Genomic DNA, 25,209 nt, shown 5'->3' on the forward strand with positions numbered 1-25,209 from the left:
TGGGAGGCCAAGGCCGGCGGATCACCTGAGGTCGGGAGTTCGAGATCAGCCTGACCAACATGGAGAAACCCCGTCTCTACTAAAAATACAAAATTAGCTGGTCATGGTGGCATATACCTGTAATCCCAGCTACTTGGGAGACTGAGGCAGGAGAATTGCTTGAACCCAGAAGGCAGAGGTTGCAGTGAGCCGAGATCATGCCATTGCACTCCAACCTGGGCAACAAGAGTGAATCTCTGTCTCAAAAAAAAAAAAAAAAAAGAATAGTCCGTGGAAAAGAAGGCAGCCTTTCTCCAGGGGCACAGCCTTGCAGGTGTGGAGGTGACTGGGTTAGCACTTCTCCGAACAGTGGGTAAGAGTTGAGATGAGGTAGGGAATTATCTCACCAGGGTTCAATTCTTGGTTTTGGTGCGGATCTTTCTGAAGGACATTGGGGTCCACACCGTGGAATTCTTTCTCATCTCCAGTAAGAAATCTGTCACTTCAGTATTCCCCTCTTGTATCCTACCCTCTGATCTAGTCTTCCTGTTACCCTCGGGCCCGTGGCCTCACTCCCAACACACAGGTCTTTGACCTTCACTCCTTTGAGTTTTCTTGCTTCCCCATCAATCTTACTTCTCTCTGGGGCTCCCTTTATCCTCTACCCGATTTGCATCCCACAAATGGCGTTATTCCCTCTGGTCACCACTGCTCTGGCCAAACCTTCTCTCTGCTGACTGCATCTATTGCTGTGAGCTGATTGCTCTCTAGTTTCTCCATCTCCTGAGGTGTGCTTCACGCCACTGCTAGAAGAGCTGCCATGCATGTGCCTAGGTGAGGTGAAGTGGGGAATGGGCTTGAAATCCAGCCCTCATTCCACTCATCATTTTGGGCTTGGCAGAGCTATGTCTGCCTAGAGAGAATACCTTCCTCTAATTGACATGAAGACACCCTATGGGCTCACAGAGGAGGTGGCTACCAAATTGACCTTTCTAAAATAGCTGACCATCTCATTCCTCTGTATAATACCTTTTAGTGGGTCCTGTCAGCTAAAAGCCAAACTCCTTAGCATGGAATGCAAGCAAACCCTCTAAGACCTAGCCTGCTTGTCTCACCAGCATTTTAATGAGGGTGATCATATGATTTATTGTCCAAAGTATTCCTTTCAGAATACTTCTGAAAAGAAGGAAAAGCTATTACTGATTATGACAGGGCAATCCACTACAGTGCCTGGGCACTTATTTGTAACCTACCATTTCACACCTTGCATTCATTCACTGTGGTAGTACCAACCCACTGGTAGTTTTCTATATATACCTTGTTATTTCCAGATTAAGAGGTTTTGACAGAGTTATTTTGACAACCTTGTTGCGAATCTGAGGACATTTTGATTCCTTTTTTTCTGATTAAACATTAAAAGATGAAATCAACACATCCTCAAGTCAAAATCCCAAGTCCAAAATGATCATAGCCTAAACAATGATATTAAAACATCTAATTTACATTATTCTATGCTCTGGTTACTTGACTGTGGTATTAATACTTTATTGCTTAGAACTTCTATTCCCTTTTCCCCATTTTCCTACCTTTCCTGGCTTATTTCCACTTATTGTTCAAGATATCTCAAGGACTTTTTCTTCCAATTACCTTTCCCTGATATTTCCTGACTGGGCTCAGTGCCCATCGTCTTGTTCCCACAGCAACCTGTATACATTTTTTATTATACCAAAAAAAAAAAAAAATTGTGTTGAAGTCATCTGTTCAGGCCTGCCTTGCTTACAAGACTATTAGGTCCTCAAGGCAGGAACCCTGTCTTATTGTTTTATCCTCAGTGCCCAGCACAGCACTTCACAAATAACAGAATCTTAATAAATATTCCTTTACATAGACTAATTTGATCTCCTTGTAATATGAAGTGAAACGTGCCTGCCCCTTATTTCCTGGGGAATTTTTTAGGGTACTAGTGATGATTTACACCTACTTGGAGCCTTCAGGACATTGACTTTTGGCATGTTAAAGTTGTAAAGCCTTTTTTTTTAATACCGTAGAATCATATAAAAAGAAAATACACATGCATAATATTCACATGTTTTGACGAAAGTGTGAACAGTGATGTGTTAAACTTTAGTTTTTCCATGCCATAAAGATACGAGGGTATAGAAGAGTAATTCTTGTTTAATGCAATGAAGGATCATACAATCCATTAAATAATAATACTCCATTCTTGCCTTATTTTCTTTCTTTTTTCTTTCTTTTTTTGAGATGGAGTCTTGCTCTGTTGCCAGGCTGGAGTACAGTGGCGTGATCTTGGCTCACTGCAAACTCCGCCTCCTGGGATCAAGCGATTCTCCTGCCTCAGCCTCCTGAGTTGCTGGGACTACTGGTGTGCACCACCACACCGGACTAATTTTTGTATTTTTAGTAGAGACAGGGTTTCACCATGTTGGCCAGGATGGTCTTGATCTCTTGACCTCGTGATCCACCCGCTTCAGTCTCCCAAAGTGCTGATATTGCAGGCATGAGCCACTGTGCTAGGCCTCTTGCCTTATTTTCTAAGCTCTCTGGATTTGGCATTTTGAGTGAAGGTGATCAATGTTATCCTAATGTTACGTGTTTGTTTTACAAGCCTAATGTCTTCTGTTTCCATTTCTCTAGAATGTTTTGGACGTTTAAAGAATGGTTCTGGTTGGAAAGATTCTGGCTTCCTCCAACAATAAAGTGGTCAGATCTTGAGGATCATGATGGACTCGTCTATGTAAAACCTTCTCATTTATACATGACAATTCCATATGCTTTTCTCTTGCTGATTATCAGACGTGTATTTGAAAAGTAAGTAGTACTTTAGTCTTTCCTTCTCATTCCCCCTCTTTGCTCTAACACTAGAATAATACAGTCTTAGGCTTAGTGAGATCCTTAAAGAATCTATTGTTCAGAGGTTGTCACTAATGGGCCACAGATTCTTGGGATGAATTAATGTAATCAGATGCACTCCAAATGTTATTTAAAGGCTGAACAACAAAAAATTAGAAACATGGATCCCATTGAGTGCTTTAGTTTTATAACGAAGAAAATCAAGATCAAGAGAGGTTGCAGACCACAGAGCTTATTTGACAATATGGGAACCCAGTTCATCTTCTGCTCTTCCATGGTGTCCAACAATGCATATGCATTCCCGGAAAGGTTGGGCTAGAAGAGTCTATGACTCAGGAGGCATTATCATTCTCAAATGCCTATAAAATAACAAAAATGGCTCATTAAAGACTAAACCAAATATTGCTATATGGTACAGTTTATTTTAAAGGTTTATTTGAAGGTTTAATAGCTGCCCTTCATTCTAAAGTGCAAGGAAATCAAAGAGAAAAACTATCAGTTTGCTTTCTCAGAAAAAGTAAACTTATTTTTTTCTTGTTTTAATTTAAATGGATATTATTTCCAGCCTTTTTATTAAAATTGTACTAGTGTTATGATAACAGTAGATAAATGTTCATCTATAATCTCTGTAGTTGACTCTATTTCAAAAAGCTGTTATTAGCACATTAATTCATTTGGAGCAAAGAGAATATTCAAATGTCAAGAGTTGGAAAAACTTGAGACAAAATCTGATAGAGATCGTTTTGCCAAGACTAACTGTAATGCAGATCATATGTTTATAACCATTTGCAGGGTTCTTATCTTGAGAGCTAGTTTGACCAACTCTGTTTAATGAACTCTTGAAAAAGTTTTTGTACAACAACAGCTTCACTGGGGCCAACAGTGTGCTATTCCTACTGGGAGGAAGAGAAAGCCCCTGGATACCACTAAACCCTGGCTGAGAACATTTGAAAATGTACTTCTTTTCTGACAGTTAATTCTACTTTTTACTCACATATTTGGACGTGTCAAGAATGCATAAATAAAGTAGAACTTCAAAATTAGCAAATTACTATCCTGAAATACTAGCTGTTCTTGCATTGTTTCCGGTGATCTGTGAATTTGGCATCCAGGTCTATTACTTATTTCCATTACAGATTTCCTACTTTTTGGTGGACAGCTCCATTTTTCACAGTTTGGCCAGGACTGTGAGCCAGAAAAATCTTTAGGTTGCCAAAGCAGCACAGCTGTGGAGGACCAGCTTGTTACGTCCCTGTCTTGGCCTCTCCAGCAATAATCAGGAAGGAATCCAACCCTCTCTTAATTCCTAGGACCATTGTTACTTCTTCTCAAGGGATTAACTGTAGTCTATATTCTCTATTCTATCTCCTTATAACTTCAGTTCCCAATAACTCACTCTCAGCTTTTTCCATTGTGGTGCTACAGAAAACTATGTGTTGCCTCACTAATGCCATATCTCTGTTAATGCCATAGAAGGAAGGAAAATTTAACGGGGAGAGAGGTCATACTTTTTGAAGTATAAGTTTATATTTTTTTCCAGAGCTTTTATATCATTAGTGGGAGTTTGAACCACTTATATAATAAATAAAATATCACTTATACCTTACATTTGAATAGGAGCTTATAGTTTAAGAGCTACATAAAATCACAAATGGTGTGGTCTCAGTCTGCATGTGTGGAAATGAGAGGTAAATGACCTGGCCAAGGTCACACAGTTAACATGGGACTTGAACTCCTGAGCTCAGATTTAGGGTTGTTGGTTTTTTATTTTCTGACTGTTTCAGTAATTCTTAGACTTTCACAGTGAAAGATTCCTGATGGCAGAAGACAAATGTCTCTTGGGAATACAGAAAGCAAGCTTAAAGAGATAATAGCAAACACAAAAATTTCTGAACTATTTTAAAAATTCATGTAAATATAACCATATGTTTCAGCATATCCTGATAGATTTAACACAAGAAAGCATCTTTCTTTTGTCCTAGACTGTATTTGTGCTACATCTTCTCATTCGATGAAGTGACCAAGATTTGTGATTTGACTGGTTCATTATTGTCCTTTAGAACTAGCCAAGAACTATTTAAGATCAGAAATTAATGTTTCTTCCTAGAAAATCAAGAAGAGAGAGACAGACAGATGAGAAACAAAGAAGCAGATAATTTGAAATTAACTGACATTTACTTGAAAGTTTGTGGCTTATGTTTTGTTTTTTGTTTTTTTTGTGTGTGGCTAATGTTTCGATTTTTATTTTGTCCAGACTACTAGTTTCTAATTAGTTTATCTTGTATGCATTCTTTTATGTGTCTGAAGTATGATTTGTAGGAGACCTAAGCTGCTCAAATATCAACACTTGTGTAATAAACACATTATCTCAGATTAAATCATGGTCCCAGAAGAGTCCAAGGCAGGGGTGCAGGTGGTAGAATCAGAAGGTCACATTTTTATTATTGTTGTTACTTAAAAATACACAAATATATTCCCCACCCTAGCAATATAAGGTCATGATGGGGCAGTATGTCCATCATTCTTTGAAGGAAGGTAGGGTAGCTGGAGTAACCTATCTGTAGCGACTTACATAAATTGAAAAAGTATTGTTACTAACTGTCCCAACTGGAAATAGTCTTAAAACATACACATTAGACTTTTTCATCTGAGATCTACTTTGCTCCCAATATTTTGTTCTCACATAAAAAACAAACAAACAAACAAACAAACAAAAAACCTCTGAAAAATTCTGCTTACAGAACCTCTGAATCCTTAGGAACTGGGAATCAATCTTATGCCAATAGGCTATTTTATCTATTTAGGAGAAGTATTTAAATGTAACATGCCTAATATCTGCCTAGGGATACATTCCTTTTATTCTATTAAAAATATTAAAAATAAAGGGAGATCTGGGATGTCTAGGCTTTTGGCTCCCAGGTAACTGATGGGGTGCTAGACAAAGAGGGGGTTGTCTGGGTGTCTGCATGGGTTTGTCTGAAGGCTTAATTCTGCAATAGTAGCAAACCTAAGGGACTCAGTCCCTGATAATTAACCTAATTTTGATCCATTTACATGGGAGCAGAAGTTCATTCTTTTTTCTTCCTCTCAGACTTTTTTTTTTCTATTCCATATCAATAAAATGAAAATTTAGGCAAGCTAGCTGGCAAGCTAATCTCTAAGTTTCTTCCTAGGGCTAAGACTTACAATTTCCCTTCTCTCTTCAGTTCCATTTATCAAATATTTACTGTGCTTCTTTCTTCTCTCCTTTTTCAAAATAGATTTTTAATTAAGTGACTGTATTCATCTACACTTTATTAGGTAAAGTGATTGATTTCCTAGATTTATTTGAAACAGAAGGATAGCACTCAATTAGACGACTATATTTACATCTATACTCTGTTCTGTTAAAAATGTTATTTTCTGGCCAGGCGCGGTGGGTCGCGATGTAATCCCAGCACTTTGGGAGGCTGAGGCAGGTGGATCACGAGGTCAGGAGATCGAGACCATCCTGGCTAACATAGTGAAACCCCGTCTGTAATAAAAATACAAAAAAATTAGCTGGATGTGGTGGTGAGCGCCTGTAGTCCCAGGTATTCGTGAGGCTGAGGCAGGAGAATCGCTTGAACCCAGGAGGCAGAGGTTGCAGTGAGCCGAGATCACACCACTGCACTCCAGCCTGGTGACAGAGTGAGACTCCATCTCAAAAAAAAAAAAAAAAAAGAAAAGAAAGTTTCTTTTTTTCTGTGTGTAAGAGGTAGGGATCCAGTAAAACAAAAATCATTATGTCTGTCTTTGAAATTAATGAAGAGGACTGTAGTTCTCTTTCTTGTTTAAATTAATGATTTTAACAGGTATTTATTCCTCATATCAGCAAGGATACTATGATTGTATATATTTATCTACGTGCATACTTATCCACATGCTGTTTCTCACATGACCCTCTAGAGAAGAATGTTATGCTTCATTTGGCTTTGAGATTAGTTTTGTCCCCTTACTGTATAAATCTTTGGTTTAATTCTATTTTGCTTTCCCCTCCTAATTTCTTCATTTCTAACATTTGAGGAGATAGCACTGAGTGAATATATTGAAAACACTACCCTGTGAAACTATTTCCAGTTTGTGTTGTTCTAATAGTGAAAAAAATGGATGTTTTCTCCACTAAAATTTTCCAGCTATTTATTCCAGTTGGATAAATGAACTAATTCAATTATTTATCCAAAACCCTGTCTCATATATATATATGACAATATATATGAGAATATATATATTCTCTCTTTCTCTCTCTATATATATTTATGTACACACATATATATGCTCTCTTTCTATATATATATGTGTGTATATATATATGTCTATATAAGAGCAATCTTGAGTGATTGATGACTTTTTCATTAATTCCCTTTTTTCCCCATACATTACTCCCATTCCCCTCTCTGCTGTGTTCTGTGTATTTGGTGATCCTTTATTTGTATGACCCAGTAAAACATGTGCTTCATGTGCCGGTATCACTTGTTGACATAAATGGTATTGCGCTAAGACCTTTTCTTTCTTCTTTTTTAAAATTTAGCACTATGTTTTATGATCTCTCCACATTGCTCTGTGTACATCTGGTGCATAACTCACTTATTTTTATATGTCTCTGAAATTTAGGGGCCATTTTCACGAGAACTTAATTCATCTGGAAGTTGGACTGGCATACATTTAATCAGATTATCTTAAGAGAGTTTTTATTCAACTTCCATCGATATAAAAATGAATTTAAGAACTAAATGGTCATTCATAAGTAAAATTTTCTGCATTTAATTAAACACAAAAATTATCCTTCAGTAAGTCCTAGAATTGACTGACCTGGCAGAAGATAGTGCCTTTGTCAGAACTGAAGGAAGAATAAGGAAATCTCTTTATTTTAAAAATATCTGCTTTATTGAGGTTTGATTTACATACAATAAAATTCATCCAAAATTTGATACATTTTGACAAATGTATACAGTCTTGCAACCATTACCACGATTATGATACAGATTTCTGTCAGCTAAAAAATTATTATAATGCTTTCAGTTAATACCCTCCCTACCCACTAGCCACCAGCAATCATTTTTTCTGTCACTATAATTTTGTATTTTCTAGGATTTCCTTTAAATGAAATCATACAGACTATGGTCTTTTGTGTTCGACTTCTTTCATTAAGCTTAATGCTTTTAAGATTTTTTTCATGTTGTTATGTATATCAGTGGTTCCTTTCTATTGCTGAATAGTCTTTCAACATACATATATACTATAACTTATTTATCCTTTAGTTGATGGGAAGAAATTTGTGTTGCATACAGTTTTAGGCTGTTATGAATGAAGTTACTATGAACATTTGAGTACAAGAATTTGTGTGGATATATGCTTTTATTTCTGTTGGTAAAGAGCTAAAACATTTGCTCTTCAAGACACTGTTAGTGTATATCCCTACAATGGAATATTGTTCTGCAATAAAAAGGAATGCACTACAGATACATGCTATGACATGGATGAACCTCATAAACATTAAGCTCTGTGAAAGAAGTCAAACATGAGTGACCACATATTGTATAATTTCATGTATATTAAATATTCAAAAAGGCAAAGCTATAAAAACAGAAAATAGATTAGTGGTTGCCTGGGGCAGGTGCAAGAAGAAACAGAGATTAACAATAGACATGAATGATAGAAATGTTCTAAGGCTGATTCATAGTAATGGTTGTACGACTTAGTAAATTTACTAAGAAGTCATTTTATACATTTAAAAAAATTGTATACTTGAAAATATTGAATTATATGATATGCAAAATACCTTACTAGTTATCTTTTTAGGAAATGTTTCTGTAAATAAAATAGAAAGGCAAGCCACAGACTGGGAGAAATTATATGTAAAACATATATCTGATAAAGGACTTAAATTCAGAATATATAAAGAACTCAGAACTCAATAATAAAAAGAAATAACTTGGTTTTAAAAATAGGCAAAAGATTTGAGTAAATACTTCATCAAAGAAGATATACAAATGGAAAATAAGCACATGGAAAGATGCTCAACATTATTAGTCATTAGGAAAATACAAATTAAAACCACAATGCACTGGATTAGCAAAAATGTCAGAGTAAGAAACTCTGAAAATTCTTTCTTCCATAAAAGCAACCAGAAAACTAGCAAAAATTGTCATAGTCAGTTTTATTTTTCAGAATTGAGAATCAACCAAAGGCTTCTAGTGATCTAGGGATTGTTATTTAAGAAAAACAGCAGAATCTTGGAAGGAATAGCAAGCTGTGTGACATTTTTAACTTGCCCTGTTTCCCATCTTGCCCTGTCCATCTCGGGAGAGCCTTGAAGAACCAATGGCCCACAATTACAGTGGAAACAAGCAGCCTGGCTGCCACTGAAAGGAGCAGAACAGAGTAGAATTTCCTTCAAAGCTCATTATCAGAGGATTGTCATTATCTGACATGTCTGGTGGTTCTCTGGAAGACACTACTCACAGTGCTGTCTTTATCTGACCTGACTCAGAGCTCACCCAGTGAAAAAGCCTTTTCCCTGAGGGTGTTTGTCTAAAACAATTAGAGGCAATTGATTAACTTCATAACTGTCTAAGACAGTGTATAACAATTGGGGCAAATAATAAAATGACCTAAAAGCTTAAAAGAAAAACCTAGAACATGAGGTGTGCATAGAAGGCTTTGAAAAATTCTGACATGTTCTTGGAAATCCAGAAGGCCCCTTTTATGTGTGAGGGTTAGTGCATGTTTATGGCTATCTGCATGCTCAGGAAAGACCTGGGAAGGCCATAAGCTGTCACCTCTGAATGACCTTTAGGCTCTGTGCAAACAGTTAAGTGAAGGCTAAGGCAGAGTTGCTTACTGCCTAGTTAAATGTTGAAGGTGTGCCCCAACATATGCACAGAGCTCCTCAGGAACGACTGAGGGACTTATTGGTTCCAACCATTTAAGGAAATCTCTGTCTAATCATTAGCTGACTACCAAGCTAACCTAATAAAGCCTTCAGTGCTCACATATCACAAATAAGACTTTATAGGTTAATTCAAAAAAGTGACTAAGCAAACAAATGGACAACGACAAATAGCAAAAACAAAACTTTGGGGAGGAGAAATAATCCGATTTTTATAGTTGCCACATTATAGTATTTAACATGTCCAATTTTCAACAAAAACTTATGACACATGCAAAGAAACAAAGAAGTATGGACTATACACAGGAAATACAGCAATTATTGCAAGTGTTTCTGAGAAAACCTAGATAGTGGACTTATTAGACAAAAACTTTAAGTCAACTACTTTAAATATGTTCAAAGAACTAGAGAAAAACATGCTTAAGAACTAAAGGAAAGCATGAAAACAATGTCTTACCAAATCAAGAACATCAATAAAGTGATGAAAACTATAATTTATAACAAGGAACCAAATAGAAGTTCTAGGGTTAAAAACTACAACGACTGAAATCAAAATTTCATGAGAGAGGCTCAATAGCGTGTTTGAGCAGGCATAAGAAAGAGTCAGCAGTGTGAGAAACAGCAAAATTAAAGAAAATGAAGAAAAATAGTCTTAGAGACTTGAATACCAACATACACATAATGGGAATTCCAGAAGGAGAGAAGAAAATAAACAGGACCCCAAAAATGTGAAGAAATAAATGGCCAAAAATTTCCCTGAATTCTGAATCTGTATATCCAAAAAGCTCAGCAAACTCCAAGTATGATAAATTTAAAGAGAACTACACCTACATATGTCATAATCAAATTGTCAAAAGCCAAAAAGAAAGAATCTTGAAGGCAGCAAGAGTGGAGCAACTCATCACATGCAAGGAATTCTCATTATGATTAGGAATTGATTTCTCATCAGCATCTATGTAGGCCAAAGGCAGTGGAATGCCACATAAAAAGTGATGAAAGAAAAACACTGTGAACCAAACAAAACTCTCCTTCAAAATGAAGGCATTCTCAAATAAACAAAAACCAAGAGAATTCATTACTAGCAGGCCTAGCATAGGAAAAGTTTGAAAGGAAGTCCTTCAGATTGAAATGAGAGTTCACAAGACAGTAACTCAAATCCACATGAAGAAATAGCACCAGTAAAGGTAATTACGTAAGAAAATAAAATGATAGCATAACCATATTTTTTGTTTGTAACACTTTTTCTCCTATCTGGTTTAAAAGGCAACTGCATAAAACAATAATCTAAATCTGTGTTGATCAGAACACAATTTATAAAGATGTAATTTGTGAGACAAGAGCACAAAGGAGGGGGAGGGGAATGGAGTTTTTTAACCCTATTGAAATTAATTTGATATTAATCAGAACTAGGATGTTATAAATTAATATGTTAATTATAATCCCCAAGTCAGTCACTAAGAAAATAACTTTTAAAATAGTAAAAAACCAAAAAGAAAAGAAAGTTAAAATTGTACATGAGAAAATATCTGTTTAACACAAAATAAGGTAGTGATGGACAAATAAACAAAAGGGCATAAGATATATAGAAAACAAACAGCAAAATGGCAGATATAAATCCTGTTTTGTTAGGAATTACTTTAAATGTAAATGGAATAAACACTTTAATTAAAGGCATAGGTAAAATAGTTAGGAAAACATGATCCAACTATATGTTGTCCACAAAAGACACCTGTTATATTTAAAGACACAAATAAGTTGATTGTAAAAGGATGGAAAAAGATACCATGCAAAAAGTAACCAAAAGAGGACTGGAGTAGCTGTACTAATATCATACAAAATGTAATTTCATAGATTTCAAAATTGTTACTACAGACAAAGGACATTTTATAATAATAAAAGGGTAAATCTGTCCAGATGATATAACAATTATAAACATATACATACTTAGCAACAAAATTCCAAAATACGTGAAGTAAAAACTGACAGAATTAAAGGGAAATCAGGCAAGTCAACAATAATAGTTGTAAACTTCAATATTCACTTTCAATAATTGATAGAACAGCTAGGCAGAAGATTATCAACAGGTAAATAGAAGACTTGAACAATATTGTAAACCAACTAGACCTACCAAACATCTATAGAACACTCTACTCAACAACAGCAGAATACACATTATTCTCACATGCACAAAGAACATTCTCCAGAATAGATCACACATTAGGCTATAAAACAAGTCTCAATAAATGTGAAAGGATTTAAATAGAAATTATGTTTTCCAACCACAATGAAGTGAAATTAGAAATCAATAACAGCCAGGCACAGTGGCTCATGCCTGTAATCCCTACACTTTGGGTGGCTGAAACAGGAGGATCACTTGAGGCTAGAAGTTGGAGACCAGCCTGGGCAACATAGCGAGACCCTCATTTCTTAAAAAAAGAAATCAAGAACAGAAGGAAATCAAGAAATTAGCAAATACATGTAAACTAGATAACATATTTCTAAATAACCAACCAGTCAGGGAAGAAATCACAAGGTAAATTAGCAAATACTTGAGATGAATGAAAAAGAAAATGCCATACTAACTTAATGGAACGCAGCAATAGCAGTGTTTGAAGGGAAACTTATAGCTGCAAACACCTATATTTAAAAAGAAGAAAGACCTCAAATCAATAATGTAAACTTCCACCTTAACAGACTAGAAAAAATAAAATCAATCTATATTTAAAGCAAGTAGAAGATTGGAAATAATAAAGATTATAATGGAAAATCAACAAAAAGCCACTACACACCAGTAGAACTGCCACGGCTGACAGTATCATGTGTTGGCAGGGATATGGGCTAACTGGAACTCTGACAAGTTATTGGTAGGAATGCAATATAGTACAACTACTTTGAAAAACAACTTGCTGGTTTTTTATAAAGTTGAATGTATACTTGCCATATCACCCATTAATCCTATTGTTAGGTATTTGCCCTAGAGTTCTGCCATTTTTTCTTATGTTAGAACTTGAAATCGGAAGGTAGTAATTTCTTTAAGATAATAACACCAAATAAAACATTTTCTAACAGAATTCTTGTTTATTTCAATCCCTGGGAGTCTTTAAAATTCTAAGTAGAACAGCTTATTCTATTTCCTAAATCTTATCTCTAAATATATTTGGATTAACATAAAATGAATTTTAGAATTGTGCAAATGTTTTTTTTTTTTTTTTTTTTTTAAATTATTGCTTGTATGTATGGCCTGAAACTTTTCTGTGTCGAGAGACAGATTTTGACTATAGGTAGCCCCAGTGCCAACATAAACGAATGATTGATTTCATTAGAAACCTAAAGTTATAGCTTTAATTTTCTGGTGTCATTGTGGATTTATTCTTAGATTTTGAACTTCTTTCTTTTCATATTTTTGTAGATTTGTTGCTTCACCTCTAGCAAAATCGTTTGGCATTAAAGAGACAGTTCGAAAGGTTACACCAAATACTGTCTTAGAGAATTTTTTCAAACATTCCACAAGGGAACCAATGCAAGTAAGTACAAATTCTTTGCTTTTCAATTTAAAAATCTTCTTTCTTAATGGTTCAGTTATCTATAGCTTACCTTGTGTGTGCAAAAATCTATTCCAATTGACCAGCAAATGATTTGGATTAATTTGGATTTATTATTTCTTTGTTCTGTTGACAGGTTTAGAACATCCCAAGTATGATACATATGCTAATATAAAATAACAATGTTAACAGTTGAACTATTATATTTAACTATCATGTTGAGCACTAATGATCAGTGCCATAATTTGGGCATAAAGGTCAAAATTTAATTTTTAATGGTAGAATATATACAAAGTATACAGATGAAGAAAGAAAATTGCTTGGGCAGAGAAGCCCATATCTGACACTTTTGATGACTGTGGCATCATCAAAATACATTACACACATTATGAAAATCCTCATTGGGGTCGCTTTCATGAGTAGGACTGTTATTTTACTCAAAGCCTCAACATACTCAGAAATATGCTGTGCCCCTGACTACTCTCCAGAGAGAATTTCTGAGAAAGTCACAGTTCTCTTCACAATATAAAGTTTCCTTCATTTATGTTGTAGTATACTGCATACTTAAATACATGAAGAAAAAGAAAAAAGAAAAAGTTTTTAATAGTTAAAAAAAAAGTCCAAGTAAGTCTCGTGTTCACTCCAGTTTTATTATATTTCCATCGTTAAAATGACAGATGAAACAAAACTTCTCCAAAAGTGATACAACCTCTATGATGAATACAAACAGCGATCCCCAGTAATTTAAAAAATCAAGTACATATACTAACACAGTTCTAGGATAAATAGATTTTTGAGGGTCCTGAACTTTATTTGCTGAATTAAGTTGCCTCTACTATGACAATTGCTCTAATTTGTTCTTGTGGTTTCTCTGCACATGAAAGCACTTTGAGGTTTGACCACCTCGCATGAGATATAGTGTCCAGAATTGCTCATAGCAAGTGAGAGCTGGCTCTAACTTGTTCTGCCCTCAGCTCCTGTATTTGACTGCTTTTGTAACCTAGGGATAGTCTGACAAGCCATCTTTATATATTTTTTATTCCCATGTGCTTTAAATGACTGACATCATTCATCTAAATCCCTTTGTTACTACTGGTGATAATAATACCTAAGCGTTTCAAATGGGAAGTTATTTAGCTGTGTTAAAAAAAATAGGGCTCTTTCTGGAACCCTTATTATCCTTCTTTGTTTGGGAACAACTAGCTTTAGTAATACTTTGTATAAAATGGGAAGAACAGTGCTATAATACCAGTTAGTTGTTATATTTGCTATTGCTAAGAGCTTCTAGTCAGCTTTTCAGGATATTTAAAATTATCTAGAAAATTTGGTCCTTACCAAGCTTCTCTGCTATGGAGAAAAAATGGCCATATGACAAAGGAAAACCAAAGATAGCTGAAAAGGTTTATAGGGTGGTGGTCTTTCTTTTTCATGATTAAGATGAGGAAACTTAAGGCCCAGCCAAAGGGAAATGAGTGGTCATGAAGCTAACGAGTGGCTGAATCAAAAGCTAGAACCTGGCCCATACTTCCAGTCTAGTAACCTTTCCACCATGCTCCAGTGAGTTCTTTATCTGTAACTGGAATGTTAAAAATATGTTTTAAAGGCTGGCTCTGTGTTTATAGTAATTATTCTAACTCAACTGACATTACAGTATAGTTTAATACAGACAGAATTTTGACATTTGCATCAAGTAAGAGGAAAAAAAAAGTGACCAGGTACAGTGACTCACGCCTATAATCCCAGCACTTTGGGAGGCCGAGGTGGGCGGATCATGAGGTCAGGAGATCAAGATGCTGGCCAACATGGTGAAACCCTGTCTCTACTAAAAATACAAAAATCATCTGGGCGTGATTGTGAGTACCTGTAATCCCAGCTACTTGGGAGGCTGAGGCAGAACGATAGCTTGAACCAGGGAGTCAGAGGTTGCAGTGAGCCGAGACCACGCCACCGCACTCCAGCTTACCATACCTTACTCATCTTACCATACCTCCCACATTAACCTGGCCAGTGTCATACTATATATATACACACTATATATACATATGCATACTATATATATAGTGTATATATATAGTATGACACTGGCCAGGTTAATGTGGGAGGTATGTATATATAGTGTATATATATAGTATACATATATATACTATATGTGTGTATATATACTATATATATATTATATATACATATAGATATATATATATGCTGATGCAGAACAAACAAGTTCTGGAAGAGATCTAAAGGAAACATGGCACTGTTAGACTGACCTCAAGCCAGTTACTATAATCAATAAAGGTATTCCAGTGTGCTAACTTGAGTCATTCATAGATTCAAACACTTTTAGAGCAAAAACCTCTTCTAGTGCAATTGATTGTACAGGTGAGACATGTGAGAGCCAAAGGGTGACTCCTCCACTGGCACAGAGGGTTCCGTTTTCAGTCCAGAGGCCAGGTCTCTTGGCCCCATTCAGCACTTCTCCTTTAGGCCATTCGACCTCTCCTTGAGGCTGTGCCTGCGAGAGGCCTTTCCTGTATGTTCTAACCCACTTCTGAATGTTCACGGCAATAGGTAGTGTAGAGGCTAAAATACAAATTGTGAGGACAGACCATGTGGGTTTAGAGCTTGGCTCTGTCACAGGCTTTCTGTGTGGAAATGGACAGATTAAACTTCCTGTGCCTCAGTTCCTCCTCTGTGAACTGAACATAATTATATTGCTTATCTCATAGGGCTCTTTCTTGTGAGGAGGATCAAATTGAGTTAATACATATAAAGTGCTCAGAATAGCACCTGGAACACAATAGATGCTCAGTAAAGATCAGCTATTATTATTTGTACCATTAACTTTGTGCCTATCATGCACTGACTTCCAAAGGAGCCTGTTTAAACATGTCCTCTTAACTCAAGGGAGTTGTCACTTTGTTTCTTAATCATGCTTGTTTTTGTTCCCATGACATCTTGCACTATTTTCTGATCATTACAGATGGTCAATAAATGCTTCATGTTTCACACATTAATTCAACAAAACACTTTTAGAGACTTTTGCTTGTAAGGAGTTTTCTCTCTCAATAATATCATAGTGCATGAGGGCAGTATTGACAAGACTGTCTTTCAACTAGATTCTTCTGTACTCCAAAATAGAAAAAAAACTTCACATCATAAACAGTTACTGTCTTCTATATATGTTTATTAATAATTCATTAGGCAATTATTTGTAGAAGTCATGGGATAATAAAATTAGATTATTCTAAGATCTGAGAACATTCCAGAATAAAGACAAGGACTTAAGTTTGCTTTGCTCACTACTGAATCTCCCATGCATAGGTGGTGCCTGGCACCAGTGCATAGAGACTCTTTAAATCCTTTCAAAGGAATGAATGACTTAAACACTTCAAATAGTAAAGCTAGGCCCAGAGCCCCTTCCATCTGAGCACACAGAGTATAGTGCAGCAGCATGCCCGAATATGTCCTGTTGTGCACCAACCAACAGAATTTGAATTGTGTTCTCCATTTTGGGGGGTCTGTTCGTGTTTGCAAATTATGTTAAAAGTAAAGGAATACTTTCGTAGTCCATGGTTTCCTTTCTGTGTTTGTTTATAAAAAATCTCTAGCATTGGCACAGCACTTAATAGTTTCATTAGCATATTCCAGTCCCTTGGTCCTCAAATCATCCCTCTGAGATGGGTAGCAAACATTCTCTTAATATCCCATTTTCCATGGCGGTCAAAGTGCGGTGCTTATGCCTACATAGCTAGGAGGTAGCAGAACTGGATCTTCTGTTTTCAGCTTCCTACCCTTCCTACCATATCCAATTGCTTTGACACTGCAGTGTTCTTTCCTTCCTGCGAGGGAACATATGAGATAATCTAGCAGAAGCTATCCGGCTGGTCATGACTTTTGGGTATTCAGCCATCTGGCCCACAGGCAGGCTTTATTTGGCCCTCACGATATTCATCCATAATTGGTTTAAATTTACCTTGAGGGATTGGTTAACATTTTTTAAAACCTAGCGATTTCCCATCAAAATCCTGGGTCTGCACATTTTCTCTGGAAGCGTCAGCCAGACCTCGGTCATACCTGGCCTTTTGGAACATGATATGTGCTTTTCTGCCTGCTGTATCCATACAGCTCCCACTTCTTTCCTCAGCATTGAAGCTGAGGGTCAGTTTTATGACATTTTATTTTTCACAAAATAGAATTAAGAGGAAATGTAAATGTTTATTTTATTTATTTATTTATTTATTTATTTTGAGATGGAGTCCTGCTCTGTCACCCGGGCTGGAGTACAGCGCCACGATCTCGGTTCACTACAACCTCTGCCCCCAAGTTTCCAGCAATTCTCCTCCCTCAGCCTCCTGAGTAGCTGGGATTACAGGAGCCCACCATCACACCCGGCTAAGTTTTGTATTTTTAGTAGAGATGGAGTTTCACCATATTGGCCAGGCGGGTCTCGAACTACTGACCTCAGGTGATCCGCCTGTCTCGGCCTCCCAAAATGCTGGGATTATACGCATGAGCCACCATGCCAGGCCAGAAATATTTCTTATATTTACTCAGGAAATAAAAAGTCAAGAGGGCTGGCATTTTTCATGAGCATATTTCTTTGAGGATGTGCAGAAGTTTACCATAGGTTTAAAGTACAAAACATTCCTATGTTAAAATCCCACTGTGGGCCAGGCGCGGTGGCTCAAGCCTGTAATCCCAGCACTTTGGGAGGCCGAGACGGGCGGATCACGAGGTCAGGAGATCGAGACCATGCTGGCTAACACGGTGAAACCCCGTCTCTACTAAAAATACAAAAAAATAAGCCGGGCGAGGTGGCGAGCGCCTGTAGTCCCAGCTGCTCGGGAGGCTGAGGCAGGAGAATTGCGTGAACCCGGGAGGTGGAGCTTGCAGTGAGCGGAGATCTGGCCACTGTACTCCAGCCTGGGTGACAGAGCGAGACTCCGTCTCAAAAAAAAAAAAAACAAAAAAACAAAAAAAAACAATAAAATCCCACTGTGAAACAGACCTGGTTCATTTGGTCATTTATGTTTCTTGTCTGGCTTGGGTAGATCTTTGAATTGTTAACCTTTGAGAGAATCTATCATTCATATTGTTTCCAATTTTAAATCATAGCCTACAACTTCTACTTCCCAAAAGAGAAGCAACCATCATCATCATCATCATCATCATCATCATCATATTTTGCAATTGTTATTTTTGTTCTTGAAATTATTTTGGATTATTTTGAAATAGGCTCTCTATATAATTAAATGTAAAAGTAGATGGCTAACACCTGTTTGAGTTTTTCCTGCATTATCTTCGGGAGCTGTCAGAAAGATCATGTGAAATAACAAAATGCACTAGCCTAAGTTCTTGTCCACACTTTGCTACTAATTTTAGGTATTTGGACAAGTCATTAAACTTCTTGGGGTTTCAGTTCCTCATAGGAAAAATGAGGAGATTGGATTTTATTGGATTTGATTTAAACTATACTGCTCTACCTGGCGCCTAGGAAGTCCTAAGCACATTTTAGCTGAACAAGTGAGCTCACACATGCAACTTGAACGCATGGGTTGCTGCCAACTTATGGAGAATTGATCTTTCTTAGTAACTTAGAGAGCTAGGATAGTAACATTTTGTTTTTTGGGGGGTGTGTGTGTGTGATTCCATAAGCAAAAGAGGTAAATTCCCTGGCTCCAGGTCTCATGACAGAATTTTTCTCATCCCCAGTACTGAAGCTCTTGTAACTCAATCTCCCTGTCTCTTGTCTGCCTGCCAGTCTGACTCTGTTCTTTATCACTCATTTATTTGTTTCATCCCTTTTCAGACTGATATTTATGGACTGGCAAAGAAGTGTAACTTGACGGAGCGCCAGGTGGAAAGATGGTTTAGGAGTCGGCGGAATCAAGAGAGGCCTTCCAGGATGAAGAAATTCCAGGAAGCTTGGTAAGGAGGATGGACTGAGCTTTAGGAATGCTGCCGTCCTATCTGGAGCAGAGTGGTCCTTGCAGAGAGAATACTGCCAGGGCAGCAGAGGGAGGGTTCAGACCCATCTCTGTCACCCACCGTTGTGGTGTTTTAGGCTCCTCACACATTTCCCTTCCCTGCTTCCTACACTCCTTTATAAATCGAGTAAGCTCTGAATTCTATTTATCCAGCCCCCCGAACCAGAATAGGTTCAGACAGACTCCCACACTATGAACTCTCTAAGATGAACAGGAGACGTTATGTACTCGGCCTGAAGCACAGAAAAAATCATAAAAATGTCTTAACTGGTGTTTCTCTTTTCTTGGGGTCAGGGTTGGCCCTAGGTCACCAGACTTTGTCACCTGGGTCCAACCATCATAATTGTAAGAGCAGAGAATGTCTGTGAGGATGTGTGTTCCCTCTTAGAACACTGAGAAGGCCTCTCTGTGTGGCGTGGCTCATGACCTCAGTCCTCCAGTGGGGTGCACAGCTCATCCTCTTGGTTTCTCAGGAGGCTTGGCAGGAGGATCAGGGTGGGCTGGGGCATCAAGTGGGGTCTTACCAGAGCTGGCTACTTGGAGTCCATTCTGAGGGCAGGGAGACTGCACTGGATTTGTTTTTAGTTTCATTCGAGTTCTGCTTTTTTTTTTTTCCCCCCTCCTATAGGATATCATAGTACTTTAGGTCACTCTCTTGTGGCAGAAACTGACACTTGTGCAAAAAATGGTGAACCAGGTCATTGCTCTCACTTTGTTTCCCCTTCTTTCTATCCAGACGAATGTATATGAGTTGGGCTGTGTTCAATGCCACATTCTATGCACCAGCAGTGTTCCATCTTCCTGCCTGATTCTTAAGGCCTTCCGTCACATTGCCCAGTGACTTCCACGAGATATTTTTGTTTTAAAGGTGAAATGAATAAGGGAGCTGATGTAAGACTCCCAAATAAGCAGAGGCTGTAGAAGGCTAAACTTTAATAACTTCCTTTCTTTTTTTTTCTTTTTTTTTTTTTTTTTTTTTTGAGACGGAGTCTTGCTGTGTCTCCCAGACTGGAGTGCAGTGGCGCAATCTTGGCTCACTGCAAGCTACACCTCCCAGGTTCACGCCATTCTCCTGCCTCAGCCTCCCGAGTAGCTGGGACTACAGGCGCCCACCACCACGCCCGGCTAATTTTTTTGTATTTTTAGTAGAGACAGGGTTTCACAATGTTAGCCAGGATGGTCTCGATCTCCTGACCTCGTGATCCACCCGCCTTTGCCTCCCAAAGTGCTGGGATTACAGGCGTGAGCCACCGTGCCCCGCCACCGTATCATATAATCCAGTTGTGAAACTGGGTGATGTTTAAAGAGATAGACCCATTCTTCAGGATGTCTCCAAACACTTCTCACCATAGGCTTCCATTGCCTTTCTCATAGCGGCTTGTGGTGTATGACCTTGTTTGTTTTCTAACCAGCATCTGTCTGGTTTTTAGGTCTTGAAAGTTTGGTAAATATAATATATAGTTGCTGCTGAGGTCAGCTTGGCAGAAGTATACCTCTCTAACCATCAGCACAAAACAGTACAAAATGGAGCTGATCTTACATTACATCATCCTTTTTCTTGCTCTCAATCATTCATTCTTGCTAACAGATGATTCTTAAATAAAGACCCCAAACAGGGACTATTTCTCCACCTCTGAGCTGAATCATATTTTAATAAAATTCTCTGGCATTTAAAAAAAATACATTATAGTGCCTTACAGGTTATAATTGTTTGATCCATCCAGGCGCGGTGGCTTATGCCTGTAATCCCAGCACTTTGGGAGGCCAAGGCAGGCGGATCACAAGGTCAGGAGATTGAGACCACGGTGAAACCCCATCTCTACAAAAATCACAAAAAGTTAGCTGGGCATGGTGGCAGGCGCCTGTAGTCCCAGCTACTCGGGAGGAGGCTGAGGCAAGAGAATGGCGTGAACCCGGGAGGCGGAGCTTGCAGTGAGCCAAGATCACACCATTGCACTCCAGCCTGGGCGACAGAGCGAGACTCCATCTCAGAATAATACTACTAATAATAGTAATAATTGTTTGATCCTTCTGCCAATGATATGACACAGTAGGGGAAGGTGGGGCCACCCTGTTTCAATGAGAAACTGCACATCCATCTAGTTTAAGGGTCTCTTAGGTGTTTCAATGGCTGTTGCATTCAGATCTTCTGACTCCTATTCTGATAACTATTTCTTGTTCTATCATACTGCCCCTGACACCTAATGCTTACCTCCCAGCAAGCAGAGGATCATTAAATTGAGTAATATGTGGGTATCTGGCCATGTCAGTAAGCCTACTAAAATTCTTCCAGAGTTCAGGCTGGAGAAGGGAATTTTGAGTTACCCTTATCAATCAGTCAGGCAGTGCAGAGATAAAGGTTAGTATATTTTCTGTGCATAGCACTGTCCTAGATTTTGTGGCATTCTAGATTTTAAGAGAGGAGTAACGTGTGAGTCATGGTTTCTGGCCTTAAACAGCGAATTAGGGAGGCCAGATTATCACACACAAAACCATAACATCTATTGTCACGCCACCCCAGTGGCACATGGGAGTGTACACCAGCAGATACAACATCATGTTTAGATGTGTTGTGGGAATTTAGAGGTGATGGCATCAGCATGGCTGGAGAAGTTAAAGAAAGGCTTTCTAGAGAAGGGAAGACATAGGTTGGACCTTGAAGAATGGGTCAGATTGCCATAAGAAAAGAAAGCAGGGTTTGAGGCAGTATTTTCAAGTAAGGCAAAGACACAAAGCAGGAAATAATGCAATATATTCAGGACACAGTAAGCGGGCCCATGAATAAAATTTAAGCTTTATCTTATTCTTTAGCAATGTCATATGTTTATTCTAAGTTAAAAGTTTTTATGGACTAGATAAACAGACTAAACCTAGTGCCACGCTGTTTAATTGTACAGGGACTCTGCTTTTTAAAAATCAGCTGTGGGATGTGCTACAGAAGTCATAGCATGAGGTACCTAAACTCAAGACTTTTGAAAATCTCCGGGCACTTATTCCTTAACACCAGCTCCTAAGATTACTTTCCAACAGGCAAAAATTCCTCTGTAACATCCAGATGGATGAGCCCCCAGACACCATGAGTTCAGTGTATTGGTTCCTTGGTTACTTTCTTTCATGGTGACCCTTGTGCCCTATTCCACAGCATTCAGGATTTTAATACATAATGGGTCCTTTTAAAAAAAAAAAATCAAATTTCACATTAGCTGACCACTTTTTCATTTTAAAATACACATTTCCACCTAGCAATAAGAAGGACCTTCAAGTTCTTAGGTATCCAGGTAGGAGAACTCCTCAGTGTGGGTGAAAGGGCTCTGCCTGGCTGGGTGGATGCGCCCTCACCCTCATCTGACCCGTCCAGTCCACAGTCCACTCTATGCAGCATCCCCACCGCGGGCCTCCCATCTGGCCCCAATAGTGCTTCTCACCACTCTGCCCATTCCGCCCTGGTTGCACCATGCAGTCTCTCCTTTGACTGTCACCATCGTTGCCCAACCAATTTGTTTCTGAATAGTTTTTCAGTGGGTTTTCTCCCCTCCCATGTTTATGTTTATCTCATTCTTTCCTGGAAAAAAATAAAAGTTTTACTCTCTTAGGTTCATTTAAAACTAGTGAAATGACATTGACAAAGGACATTATCATTCATCTTTTCAGTGAAGTGCAGCAATTCTCAAACTTTTTGGTGTCAGGACCCCTTGGTCTCTTAAAAACTCTTGAAAATCCCAAAGAACATTTGTGTGTCTTATACCTATTGATATTTACTGTATTTGAAGTTAAAACTGAGGTATTTATAAAACAGGAGACTACACAAGTACACATTTCATCAGTGCAATTTCATTCAGAGCAGTACTGTGATCACATGTCACATGACCTCGCTTGTGAGAGAATGAGAAGAAGAAAAGCAAATACTGTATTAGTATTATTATGAAAATATTCTGACTTCAGGGTTCCCTGGCACACACTTTGAGAATCCCTGGTTTAGGGCTTCTCTGAGTAGGATATGTCCAGAAACATGTGAGACTTGGCTGTACTCGTGGATCTGAGTATTACTCCCCAAACTCGGGCAAGTTTTGTGATCTCTCTTAGGTTCGATTTCCTTTAGGAAACTGACTGTTAGCAGCAGTCTATAGGAAGGGGCTAATTATAGCATCAGCTTCATACTCTTATAAAAAAAAATGTGATAGCCCATGTGTGCTTAGCCCCATGGCTGACGGAGTTGAGAAATCAATAAATGCTTGGGAAATAAACACAAGGAGAGCACCCACACTTTTGGCCTCATTTGTGGGTTGGCTGGCCTTATCGTCTCCTATATTTTGTAGGTTTTGTTTGGACAAGATAATCCAGGGAGCCAAGGAAATGTTCTCAGCAAATAAAATGAGTGCGGTAAAGTCTCAACTTTCATTTTGTAAAATGTCTTTTGGATATTTCTATGGTTCAACTTTTTGAGTATTGAACCCTACTTTTTTCTCCTATCAAAACAAGCCATGAAGAAAGACTGCCGTCTAGCTTCAGGGAAATGATAAGGTTTAGGAAACACTCCTTGGTGCAGAGTCCAAAGACCTGCACTTCAAGTTACAGCTTTCCTCCTTGTTAGCTACATGAGCTGGGGAGATGGCCTCATTTTTCTGAGTCTGATTTTACATTTACAAAATGGGTATATATCTATGTTTCTATGTCCTACCTATCTTACAGGTGTGTCAAAGAAAGCACTTACACAAAGATAAGAAAACATATTATTTTAATATTATTATTTCTCCAGCAATCATTAGATAAAATAGACATAATTTTAAAAAACTTTTTATTTGGAACATTGCAAGCATATATTAAGGTAGAAAGGCTGCATTATGAATTAAGTGTGTTATTACTCATCACCAGCTTTAGTTGATCAACTCAAGGCCAATCCTATGTCCTCTCTATCCCCACTACACCTCTCCCCCACCGCAGATAGGTGTGGAAGCAAATATCAGACACTGTTACTTCATTTGTAAATATTTTAGCATGTATCTCGAAAAGATAAGAACTCTTTATTTTCAGCATAATTGCAATATCAGTATCCTATGATTTTTTATTTAATAAAAGATTTTTACTTAATGATAGCAAATATTCAGTGTTTAGATTTCCCTGATTGTCTCATAATTTTCTTTACAGTTTCTTGATTTGAATCAGGATCTCAATAAGATCCATCCATTACAATTGTTTGATGTGTCTTTCCAGTCTCTTAGTCTACAGGTCTTTCTCCATACATGAGGAAAATCTTTTCTTTCAAAACCCTGCTTTTAGGAGAAAAGAGTAAAGTCTGGCCACATAAAAACTTTTAACTGGGAATTAAATGGTGATAAGAGAAATAATTAGACTAATTAGGTTCCTTCTTAATAATACTAATATAAATCCACTGTTTATTGTGTGCCTGGAATGGGGCTAGCCATTATAATAAGAATAATGGCTACCATTTATTGTTGCTTACTTTATGCTAGACCTGTTATCACAGATTTTCAGTTCTTTTCACATTTTGAGGTAGTGTTGTCATTTTCATTTTACAGATAAGAAAGTCAGGCTTTCTGAGGTTAAATGATTTACCTAAGGTTGTAGCCATCTATAAGTAGGGCAGAGCCAGGATAGAAACTTTGATTTGTCTGACTCCAGAATGTGTGTTCTTTGTAAACTCTGCCATACCTAATCATTTTCTCCTCAAATCTCAGTTACCTTTACAAGGGAGTAAAGATTTTTCTTTCTTTTGGCAGCTGGAGATTTGCATTTTACTTAGTGATCACTGTTGCTGGAGTTGCATTTCTTTATGATGTAAGTTATCTTTTTATATTTTTGATTGGAATTTGTCTTTAATTTTTGAAATTCTTGTCTGTGAATTCCTTTAGGGTATAGTACTTTCAATAAGATAACCAGTTTTAGCAATTTCTCTCAAGATTCA

General features: G+C 37.7%; 1 protein-coding gene across 5 annotated transcripts in view; it reads left to right on the plus strand.

The window, feature by feature from the left end:
- The window catches only part of LOC105499260 (ceramide synthase 3), a 133,250-nt gene that overhangs the window by 39,157 nt on the left and 68,884 nt on the right, over positions 1-25,209 (plus strand). For all 5 annotated transcript variants that reach the window (XM_011771776.2, XM_011771778.2, XM_011771779.2 and 2 more), the window contains 4 exons: positions 2,635-2,808; positions 13,170-13,284; positions 19,109-19,227; positions 25,025-25,082. In XM_011771776.2, coding sequence (XP_011770078.1) covers positions 2,636-2,808; positions 13,170-13,284; positions 19,109-19,227; positions 25,025-25,082 — 465 coding nt within the window. In that variant the 5' untranslated portion in view covers position 2,635. The remainder of the gene's footprint in view (positions 1-2,634; positions 2,809-13,169; positions 13,285-19,108; positions 19,228-25,024; positions 25,083-25,209) is intronic.

This window comes from Macaca nemestrina, chromosome 7 (assembly GCF_043159975.1).
Source record: "Macaca nemestrina isolate mMacNem1 chromosome 7, mMacNem.hap1, whole genome shotgun sequence".
Taxonomy (NCBI): domain Eukaryota; kingdom Metazoa; phylum Chordata; class Mammalia; order Primates; family Cercopithecidae; genus Macaca; species Macaca nemestrina.